General features: G+C 43.0%; 1 protein-coding gene across 4 annotated transcripts in view; it reads right to left on the bottom strand.

The window, feature by feature from the left end:
- Window positions 1-12,232, bottom strand: part of LOC308596132 (uncharacterized protein) — a 270,729-nt gene that overhangs the window by 211,278 nt on the left and 47,219 nt on the right. The window contains exon 1 of one of the 4 annotated variants that reach the window (XM_081210966.1): window positions 731-1,063. The exons of the other annotated variants lie outside the window; for them this stretch is intronic. Coding sequence (XP_081067092.1) covers window positions 731-735 — 5 coding nt within the window. The 5' untranslated portion in view covers window positions 736-1,063. Of the gene's footprint in view, window positions 1-730; window positions 1,064-12,232 lie in introns of those variants that run through there. 4 annotated transcript variants of the gene reach the window in all.

Genomic DNA, 12,232 nt, shown 5'->3' with positions numbered 1-12,232 from the left:
GAAGGTCTGGGTGGAAAGCAATGAATGACATCAATATACATGAAACAGGAAGGGTTATGCATAGGAAATGTTTAGTATGTGCTCTGCATTCTCACATTCACACTAGGGATGGGTGAATCTGTCGATTTCAGTTTGAGAATTTTTTAAGTCCTAGCATAAATTAGCATTTTAGTGATTTTTTTCCCATAATATCCATAATTTTTGCATGCAATTTTGCCTACCAACATACAAAAATTTGTGCCATTTTTGCAAAACAACTTCCCTAATATGTATTTTTGTGTTATTTTCACCAATACCTGCATTTTTTATCTACACTTTACATATAGTATATGCATTTCTGTACACATTACTTGGCTGGAGAACTGCACTGCAACATTTGGAGAAGTGCATTTTGGTTTGCATATTGTTTTGGGAAATGAATTGGGTAGGGTCACCTTTAAATGAGATCCAGGTCAAATTTCTCCCCTATCCCTAATGCATGCTAAAGATGTTTACTGTATATTAATCAATGACACCCAGTGATGACAAGCAGAGTAGTAGTGCTTGGGGGGAGGGCATAGGAAATCAAAGTGGGGGTCTGCAATATCACCATTTTTTCTCAGTAGGAAGGAATGCACCTTTATTTCAAGGGAGTAACTTCCAAGGAAAGCAGACCATTCTTGTAAAAGCAACACACTTGTAGAGCAAATAAAACAATCTGGACATGAGTAAAGTGCTTTAACAAACTTACCCCATTATCCGCCCCCCATTCAGCTTCTGCTTTTTTTTTTTTTTTTTTTTTTGCTCTGGGAGAGGCCATTCCCAAGTTCCAGGTGAGAGTGGTCAACATCCCTTCCTCTAATTACCTAGCAACAGTGATTAAGTGTCCTTAGCAATGGTGCTGCCTGCCTAGTGCTAAAGCATTACAGCTGTGTTTGTGTTTTGTCCTCTCACTTTCTTCAGAAATGTCCAATTAACTTCCTTTAAAAATAAAAACAAAAACCCTAAGAATCTGGAAGCTCTGCTAGGCTCACCAAAATCCAACCTCTTCTACCTATCCACTGTCAGCCCTGCCCAGAAATGGAGGAAATGTTTGCTCATTGCGGACTAGGCTGGCTAGCTCTGTTGTGTAGTCGGCTTCTCCCAGTGCTTCACAGACTATGCTGCTGGGAAAGGCTAACCAAGCAAAGACAGAAGCAGCTAGCCCAGCCCAGGCCATGCACTGCAGCAGTTATCACACATGCACATAGCTCTGATCATGTGATGCACACCAGCATCTGCACGGAAACATTTGTTTGACATCTAAGGTAAAGGTAAAGGGTCCAGTCGCGGACGACTCTGAGGTTGCGGCGCTCATCTCGCTTTATTGGCTGAGGGAGCCGGTCATGTGGCCAGCATGACTAAGCCGCTTCTGGCGAACCAGAGCAGTGCACAGAAATGCCGTTTATCTTCCCGCCAGAGCGGTACCTATTTATCTACTTGCACTTTGACGTGCTTTCGAACTGCTAGGTTGGCAGGAGCAGGGACCAAGAAACAGGAGCTCGCCCTGTCGCAGGGATTCGAACCGCCTACCTTCTGATTGGCAAGCCCTAGGCTCTGTGGTTTAACCCACAGTGCCACCCGCGTGCCATTTTGACATCTAAGAGTACTGAGCAAATGGTGCTGAGGTGTTGGAGGACAGGCACCATGTGGTCTGCCCTTTATTCCTAAGCTAGCTTGCTGTCCCTCCGATGCAAAGGACAAGGCTGTCCTGTTGCTAGCGTTGAAGTAAGATTCAGCTGCCAGCCTGGTCTCCATCTATATGTCAAACTGATGCTGGGGGAGAGAGTGCTTGATGCTATCTTGTCTTACACCTCAAGCAGCAAAATGTCTTGAACTGGCCCTGTCCACAGCTAGTGGGCTGTGTTTAGATGAGTTACAAGACACTAGGATAGATCTCCTTTCTTTTCTTTTCTTTTTTATGCTTTTACACACACCTGGGGGCAGAACTTTCATATGACAACTGCCTAGAGTGCGCCATGCCAATTGGCAGGAAAACAGCCCGTCTCCTGCTTAAAAGATAAATGACTAATCAACAGCATCCTTCATGCTCAGCTTCACACAGCTTTGTTTATCATGTATTATTTATTGGAGAGCCGAGATAGAATTCTGGAATGATTAACCTTTACATAGCAAATGGGGCTTTGTATATCTGCGCAAAATTAAAAGGGTCCTTCAAAATGCCTGGTGAAAACCAATATGCTTAGTGGGGGAGGAGGGGGTAGAAAGAGGGGGCATCCTAAAGCAGAGAAACCTCTTTGCAGATCATTGCTAATAGAAGTTCATTACTTCAAGTACTAATGAGTGCCAGTGCAAAAGAGCATTTTCTGGCGATATTTCTTTATGAACCTAATAAATGGACTAGAGTATCTAAGTAAATGTAGGTTCTTTAAAAACACCACCACCCTGAACATTAAGATCACCTGGTTGGTCAAAATACAGTGCAACATCTGTACATCCCAGGTTTGCATGCTGCAGAAGCAAGCAGTGAACAAACCTTTTAACAAATTCTGCAAACTGCTTAAATTCTGCAAGCAGAAAACAGAATATGCTGAAGTTCTGCTCGCCGTCATACAGTACTGGAAGCATGACATGGACCCCTTCTGGTTTCTGAACTAGAACAGACACTTATTGAAACATCTTGTATGTCAGGAGGTAGGGAAACTTTTTCATCCCAAGGGCTATATTTCTTCCAGGGTAACTTTCTGTGAGCCACATACCAGCTCTGTTTAGGGCATGGGGTAAAAGTGGATGGAGCAATGGATTCTTTGTACAGTTGGATTTGTGCAGTTGGCTGCATTCCAAGCACACGTCAGAGGTTTCTACACCCATATATTCAGGCCTCTTCAGCTAAGCATGTAAGAGGTAGTATCACTGTTCAGGGACACTTCTCAACCAGGTAAAAGCACTCAAGGAGGGCACAGACTGGGCTGGAGAGGTCTTGGCATAGGGAAAGACCTGAGAACCAGACAGATTACCCAGGTGGTCCACATTTGGCCCATGGGTTGGAGGTTGCCCACCCCTGTTATATACCAATGCCCAGGTTTCCAGATGGCGGGTGAGAATAATGGCAGTGAAGGCTGGAAGAGGAAGACCAGTCAGGGTGACTAAACTAATTTGTAAGAGTTTCGATGAAAAGCAAGTTACGTTCCCTCATAAACTGCACCTGCTTTTCACCTCATAAAATTTGAGAAATATATTTAGAAGTAAAACATATGTGAAAATAAAATAAAAGTAATGAGTAAAACCTCACACACAAATAAATTCCTGGAGCCTGCTTCAAAAAGGAACAAAATAAAAACCCTTCCATTTAAATGCATGTGTTGGATTAAGACTTGCAAAGCAATCCTAAACTGCAACCGGCAGTACAGGGAAGAAGCAAAACGTTGGGAATACTTGTAGTTGTATCTCACTACTTGTCCAGGGAGTGTTAAAAACTACACTTAAGCTGATCATACAGATTTGAGCTTTCAGTTTTCCAAACACCAACCATTCAGAATTTCTAGCATCTTCGCCTTTGGATTTTGGCTTTGGAGCAATTACATGATGTAATCTGTTGATGATAGCTGGCCACAACTGGTCCAAAAACAATTTAAAATTAGAAGTTCAGGGGGATAATTATGAGGATAGCAACTGAAAGCTGATCTGGACGAAATTACACCTCCAACAAATAGGCTTTCACATTATTGTGATTATTCTAGAAGCAAACCCAGCAGAAATACTTCTCTCTCAAATTGTTGTTTATGACCAACACCATGTTTGCTAACTCTGTCTTTTGCTTTTCTTCATGGCAACATGTAAAGAGATTAAATGGCAGCCTACTGGTAAACCATCTAACTGTGATGGCTGCATGTGCTCTACTCCTTTCCTCAATGAGGATGAGGGCTATAGATGAAGTGGGAGTAAGGGAGAACCAGATCAAGTCTCCACACCATGAGGTTTTCTTCAAAGAGGATCAGACCCCAAATTCAACTTTCCTGTTATCTTCAATAAATGAAGAATTTGAATAGCCCACCCCCATGCCTTCCTTCATTCTTCTGAACTTCCTCTTGGGAGGGAATGTTCAGCTTCTCTTCTTCAAGCTTCATTTAAATCCTGGTGGTGGCAAACTGGCGAGGGTTGATGTTGCTCTCTAGCCATTGCCTTGGATGGATCAAAACCATTATATCATTCTGTAGTGGTTTGGAGTTACTCGTGCGTAAACTGTCCCCTTTTGGAGCTTGGCTGCCTGGGTTAAACCGTCCTGACTGCACAGCCCATCTCAGCGTGGCTGCCTCAGTCGCTCGCAGAGTCTGTCTGTGGGCGTTTCTTAAACCGTTGCCAGCATAAGAGTTGTTTGACTCCCAATTGTCTCCGCCTCTCATTGCACGGGAGTCTCCTGCGCAAGGAGGGCGTGGGTAGTGGAGGACCAGGGCTCTCCTCACTGACTTCCAAGGAAGAATCCCGGAGCCCTTCCACCTCTTCTCCCATTTGCTCTCCTGGCTCCTTGGTGTTACGCTGATTTCCTTCCCCCTCCATCAAGCTGCGTCTCCCCCTAGTGCTTGTTCCTTCCCCTGCAGAATCAGAGAGCCTCTCCTTCGCCTGTTGCTTTGATGTCAGTTTCCTGACACATTCCTATCACGCATTACCCCTGACAACTGTAAAGGGGCCTTTGGTGACATTGGACAAAGCATATATTCTGTTACGTATTTGTTTTACATGCATCTCATATTTTGTCAAAGGATATGGAAGAAACAACAGGAACCTCAGCAACTAGGTGTATGGGGTGTAGAAGTTCTAGGGAGAATGTGCCAAGTAGAAATGCGTCTACTTTTGCAGCATTTATACAGATAGTAACAAAGATACATTATGGTAATGGTTGGAATGTGCAAATAAGGGGGCTTTCGGGCATTATCACAAGGTCAGGCCTAAGCTGTATGAGTCAGGAAATTTCCACAGACGGTTGTGAGTGCTTCCAATGAAGGGATGATTCCTCCCTTTGAACTTTACTTTGGTGTCATAAAAAAGGGAAGTATCTCTGGCTCACTTGCACTTCCTCCTCCAGTGCATCTAAGAAGAAAGGGACTGTTTATTTCACAATTTAAAGAAATGTGGTTAAGGTTAACTTAAGTTACATAAAACATTTTGCACAGATTCTTGGTATCTTGTACTTTCCAAGTGGTATAGAAAGGAAGACCGCCAAGAAACTGCTTCTCTTTTTCCTGTATCAGAACAGTGCATCAATTTCCTGGCAAAACCAGTGTGGTACCACTCCGATTCCTCATTTTTCAGCTAAAGGTCTAACAAACTTCATAGTGCCTTGACCCAGTTTTCCTTTTACAGCCAGCAAAAGTCCCATCTAGCTAAGGAAATGAAGGAGATGGGGCTCCATCCCCCCCCCCTGTTCAGCCATTTCCACCCCTCCCCCAAAGCTCAGAAAAACCATCTTTTTAAAAAATAAGTTGGATGGCTGTACAATTTCCCCAAGCGTACATGGCTTGTTGCACTACTATTCTGGCCAGTAATGATCTGGATAGATGGCTCTAACCATTTATTTAATTATGGCCTGTTTTCCCTTTCTTGGAATCAACTCTGTCACTTTAACCCTTCATTTTCTGAATAAGATTGGCTTCATAACCTACCCCCCCCCCTTTTGTCTCTCTCCTAAATTGCAGGGGAGGGAATCATAATAACAGTAATGGTGGGAGAAGACAGTATTTAACCATTCACCACCACCCCAATGGTCCCAATGAAAATCTCCCCCTCCAACATTTGCCCACTTGGTGACATCCAGATAGAAGTCTAGACTCAGAATTGCTGTTCTGCTTCCAGCTTAAAGCAGAACAGAATGATTGGGTACTGCTAAATTGTCCATGTCTGCAAGCACCCTGAGGCAGTTGACTATTAGCAGATTCTCTGAGGAAAAGTAGTCATGTATCAGGAGAAAGCTATGAAGAGTTTAATTTACAACAGAAATCTTTTACTTTGCAGTACAATGCATTTGTTTTTGTACATCTTCAGTCTCTGGGAGACAAGTGGGGTAACAATGTTCTAAATAAAAATATAACCCCAGCATGACATGAATTTCAAATTAAAAGCATATCCTTTGTCTGTGTTGCTTTCCTGAGAGAAATGTGCTTTCTACAATCTGCTCACTTCCATCAACACACCATTACAGAGAGAAAATTACAAGTTGAAATGGATGGTGGGGGAGAATGCAGAAATGCATCCAGAAGTAGCATTGCTACTTCTGGGTAGATTTCTGCATTCCCCCACCCCAGCCTCCTCCTTTTCAACTTGCAATAGTCTTGCTACTTCTGCCTGAAAATGTTTCCTTTCTTCCATGAATGTGGCAGATATGAAGGCTGCCAGGGTGGGGGACAAACCCTATTTTGCCAAATGAAGTGGGCTGGTTTTAGTTTAGCATACAGTGGTACCTTGGGTTACATACGCTTCAGGTTACAGACGCTTCAGGTTACAGACTCCACTAACCCAGAAATAGTACCTCGGGTTAAGAACTTTGCTTCAGGATGAGAACAGAAATTGCGCGGCGGCAGTGGGAGGCCCCATTAGCTAAAGTGGTGCTTCAGGTTAAGAACAGTTTCAGGTTAAGAACAGACCTCCGGAACGAATTAAGTACGTAACCAGAGACACCACTGTACTTGACAACATCCTCTTCACTGTATCTCCTAGTTTTGGGCACAGGTTCACTTGAAAATTCTTTAATGGATGTACCGTATCTGGTTTGGGGGAATGCATACCTATAGAGTTTGGGACCAGGATAGCTGAAAGATCATCTCACTCATTATATACTCAGTTGATCATTGTGCTCTACAGGTGAGGGTCTCTTGTAGTTAACATTTTTTCTGAAGGCCTGTTCTGCACAAAGTAGGACTTTTAGTCCCGCACATTGTAGGACTTTTAGATGGGTGCCATTTTGTTGGCTTTTCAGCATCTACTGAAGCCCTTCCTCCCAGTCTGCATCTGTCTTGAAATTATTTTTTTAAGATTTTTTAAATTGTTTTATCTCTTGCTGCTTGCTGCCCTGAGCTCCTTTGGAAGGAAGGGTGGGATGTAAATTTAATAATTAATCAATAAATATATAGATGAAATATTGCAGTTTGCTGTGAAAATATTGCGCAATACTAGTTTAACTGAGAATTCAGCTTCGAAAACATAACACAGAACAGATGTCATTTTAAAATGTTTATGTTAAAACTAAAGAGCAAATAACCGCCCTGGGCAACATTCTGCTTTCCAGTGAACATCACATGATACAGGTTTTCTTTCCCTGTTATACACATGCTTAAGCTTCCCTTGGAATTTTGCCATTGTACAAAGAGTAGCTCATTACTGCAAGCAAATTTCCGCAGAGACTCTAAAAAAATCTCCCTTAGTGTGAACGAAGCTCAGTGTCCCAGAGGAGGCACATGAAACAGAAATGGGAAAGGATGATGTGAGGGCCGCAGACATTTTGCAGTGATGTGAAGCCAAGCTATAGCTTAGTTCAGGTTACTGCAGTAGCAGGAGAACCAGGGGAGGAAAGCAGAGGCTATGATCTAATCTCCAGGATCTTGCACACTCTCACAATCTTGCTAAGACATGCAAGACATGCCCTCCTGCCTATCAAAAGCTGACAGGATATCTCTAAACTTTATCAAAAACATGGTTCTTCCAAACCAGAAAAAACATGTCCTCCAACTCAAGAATGTGATTTCTTGCTACCACACACATATACCCTCCTCAAGCACTGGAAACAGAGTCAAATGGACTATTCCTTGATGTTTTCTGACATGCCAACCTAAAACTAATCAGGCAAAATAATTTTCTAGACCTCTGAGATATAAATTCATGTGCAGTGATGGTAAAAGGCTCTGATAATAAGTGTGCTATAAACAACCATGAAATTGGAGGTTAGCATTGTCTTCTTGTGATTCATGCAAGCTCCGCTAGAGCTTTTAAGCTCAGCCATCTGTACGGAAAATTGACCTGAAGCAGGTAAAATGAGATTACATTTATGCAAGAGCCCTAGCTGAATGATTCAATATGGGCACAACTCAGTCCAAAAGAAGCCCCATTGGTTTCAAGTGGGATTGTGAAGCCTGTGCCTCAAGCTCTCCCACTGGCTAGATCAGGGCTATATTTGATATGGCCAGTCCTATTCTTGGATATTGTCAGGTGGTCTGATCTAGGATTCATTTTGTAAAATGTGTTAATTGTGCTATAAAAGCACTTTTTAAGCCAAAGCATTGCAAATATCCAAAGCATCTAAAATATATAACGGGTGAGCAGAACTTAAAATGCATAAACACTTAAAATGCACAAGACAACTAAAAACTGCTGTTTTCTATGTGCCTACACTGTAATAGTGGGATACACAGGTAGGACTCTCTGGAAAGGTGATTCCAAAGCTGGGCTGCCACCTCAATAAACACATTGGCCTGAGCCTATATAGAGCTTTCAATGTATGGTGTGAATGTGGTCTAAGTCTCTGAGTACCAGTTACTGGGGAGCATCAACTGGAAAGGGTTATTGCCTTCGTGTCTTGCTTGCTGTTGTTGGACAACAGTTCTTATCATCCCTGAACAGGACAGAGTCCAACACTGGGGAGGGGGAGGGAATGCCCATTGGCACTGGTAGGCTGGAAGGCAGAGAGGCCAGCAGTAGGCAGAGGCAAAGATGATGACAGTTTGAGCAAGATGCAGTGAGAAACAGAGGCAACAAATTCTACTCTTCTCCCCATCTTTCCCCCTGCTGAGTTTTACAAGGGCAAAACTGAGTATAAGGAGGAGGGATCTGTAAGTAATAAAGCAGGAGGGCTTGGAAGAATAAAAATGGATGCTGATGGGGCACTGCCCCATTTCCCCTGATGGACCAGCCTCCACTGGAGTTTAGAGGGTGCTAGACTGGGGAAAGCTGATATAACCACATGCTGGGCTTCTTGGTTAGATGGTCCATGTTCCCTTATGGGGGCTTAGATACTCCTCTTGTGGGTTGACTCCTGAGTTAATCAGATTACTAACTTCTGCTATGGCTTATGAGGAAAAGGGAAGGGAAGGGAAGGGAAGGGAAGGGAAGGGAAGGGAAGGGAAGGGAAGGGGACAGCCAACCAGGTCCCCTTTTTGTTTTTGGCAATTGCATTTTTGATTTTGTCAACTATCTTGCTGGTGTGATGTAACATCAGCGTTGGGGGATGGGAGTGACCTCTGTGCAGACACTGAAATCGGTGGAAGTTTGGCTGAGTTCTCAAGGGAACCAAGAATTGCTCATAAGTGTGCTATTGTCGTCCGACATATCCTAGACACGATTGCTTAGCCTTAGTCATTTACTGAGCAATGTCTACAAACAGGAACAACTACCAAGTACTGTATTCATTTTTCAGATAGAGGTTTTCAGTTTAAAAAGAGCTATTTTTCTCCTCTGTGGTACAGCTTCACCGAAGAGACGACTTATCTGAACATATGTAGCAGCCGATCTCTTGAGGAGTTCAATAACAAAACCACTTTTTAAAAAAAACAAAAGCAGAACCATCCTGCTCACCAGCCCCCACAGTCATGTGATTTAATAAACAAACACTACTAACTGAAAGACTACCAGCTGCTCTAGCTTGAAAAATATACAGTCATCTTCGACATATTGTAACTAACACACACACACACACACACACACACACACACACACACACACACACCATGCATTATGAAAGGTGGTCAGTCCAGACCTGTGGTCCCCTACATAATGGAATCAGGATCCCATACTAAACAAGAGCAAAGTCAAAAGCACAACAGTAGTATAAACAAATAGGAACATAACCATAACCAACAGCCACCCTAAAAGCTCCCTGGCAATTCCACAGCCAGAAGAATGCTAGCAGGTGACACACTGGTGCATGGGAGGCACCAGTCGACACACAGTCATGGCAGAAATGCAATAATGATGGTCAGAAATCCATCATCTTACAGCCTCCCTTGGACAACACACACCCTCAGCAATTCCTGTCGGAGGCTCCAGTTGCTCATTGGTGAAGAGCCTACATGTAAAACCTATAGGTACTATACCCTTATCGGCTCCTAATTTAGCTGGAGTCCTCTGCCATGGCTGGGGGGTGGGATGTCCATTGGGAATGTGTTTACTTATGTCACCTATTTTGCAGATGTAACATTACATTACTGCTGGCAGAAGGCACCACCTCTGACTGAGGATAGGATTTGTGATATAAACTGCAGCTCCTTGCCATGCTTCCATCCCAGATGTCTCATTTTTGCCATAGAAAGTTAAGAAGCTGCCTTATACTGCATTCATGCAGCTCAGCACTGTCTACACTGACTGGGGGGGGGTGATGGTGGACAACTCTCCAGGCTATCAAAAACAGACCCTTTTCTACTTGAGGTTGAACCTAGGGGTTGAATCTGCTCCACCACTGAGCCAGGTCTCTTTCTCTTAAAAAAAATAAAATGGGGTGGAAAAGTATTGCAACTCAACATTAACTCAGTATTCCAGCAGAAAAGTTTCTGCCCGTGCAACATGGTTTATTGTAGTAATTCTATCCTCATGCTGCTGGTTTAGATCAGGAACAAAGCTTCCCTGGTGGCAAATAAATGAGCCATGGGAAAGCTACAGAAGAGAACATTTCACAAGTTTGTGTTAAAAAGAAAAACAGAGGAGAAATGTATATAACAAAAAAAAAAAATATTAAAAGCTGCTTGAAAGGTGTGGAATATGTTGAACAATCTGCTTCCAGTCATCAACTGAATGATAAACTCTTAGCAACAGAGCTTGTTTTGCTGAGATCACAGTTTCTTCCAATTTTTCCAAATGTAGAGTTTATATGAGCAGCTAATCTCCCTGCTGTTGCAAGGAGACATTTTCTTCTATGTTTTCATCTGAAATACTCTGGATTGTATCCAACTCAGGAGTCTCTGAAATAAATGGATTTAAGTTAACCGCGACCATTGGTTTCAGTGGGTTTACGCTGTGTGACTTAGTTGGGATCAACGCATTGGTAGGGAGGCATCTAACCAGTCCTGTGAGCAGCAGCCCTGCACAAAGACTTCTGCTTGTACAACAGGGCTTCCCTCCCCTGTCCTGCTGCACCCCAAAATTGGCTCTGGGGGTCAAGAGATCACCCAGAACAATATGCCTGAGGAGAGGGGGCATTGTTCTGTCTGGCAAGCAAGAATGCATGCATGCACAGAAGGAACAATGGGAAGAGTGTGACATTAGGTTCCACCCATTGTTTCTAATTAGCCATTCACATACACCTCATTCTATTGGTGGTTACTGAAACCTCAAAAAGTGACCAGCTGCTTCTTTCATGGAACAAGTAGGATCCTAAGCACAATTATTCAGAAGCTGGTCTTAATAAGGATAATGGGGCCTTGCTCCTCACTAAGTGAGCAGCCTGAACCTGACCTGTTTCTTTATATCATTTACATCCTGCCTTATCAGTATCAATAGATAAAGCTTCAAAATACATTGAAAATGATAATATCAGGCATAATTAATCAACAAATTCAAAATTAGAAATGCAGGATCCAGTACAGTGGTACCTCGGGTTAAGAACTTAATTCATTCCAGAGGTCCGTTCTTAACCTGAGGTACCACTTTAGCTTTAGCGGGGCCTCCTGCTGTCACCACGCAATTTCTGTTCTCATCCTGAAGCAAAGTTCTTAACCTGAGGTACTATTTCTGAGTTAGCGGCGTCTGTAATCTGAAGCATCTGTAACCCGAGGTGCCACTGTACTTAAACCACCAGTATATAAACATTGATCATCACAGATTTCTGAAACGCCTCCAAAATAAGAGTTATATAAATTATTTCCGAAAATACAGCAGCATAGGTCATTGTAAGGCAGGTAATGGGCAGAAAGTTTTAGCCGTATACGCAGCATTGAAAATGGTTTCCTGCTCAGTCGACAGAGCATGAGACTCTTAATTTCGGGGTCATAGGTTTGAGCCTCACATTGGGCAAAAGATTCCTGCATTGCACGGGGGGTTGACTAGACGACCCTTGTGGTCCCGTCCAACTCTACAGTTCTATTATTCTTCCTACATTTTATAGATTTGACTATAAGGCACCTTAAACTGAACTCCCCAAAATGACCTTAATAAGCCTCAAGCAGGCAATCTCTGAGAGATAAACTCAACGTAAGCTATGAAGAAGGTAAGAAAATTACATCTTAAATTAGAAATGGAAGTGAACAGCCCATGTTGCTGCTGCAGAATGAAACTGAAC

This window comes from Podarcis bocagei, assembly GCF_964188305.1.
Source record: "Podarcis bocagei genome assembly, chromosome: 10".
Classification (NCBI taxonomy): Eukaryota; Metazoa; Chordata; class Lepidosauria; order Squamata; family Lacertidae; genus Podarcis; species Podarcis bocagei.
The sequence above is the reverse complement of the archived record's forward strand: the minus strand, read 5'-3'. Positions and strand labels throughout refer to the sequence as shown.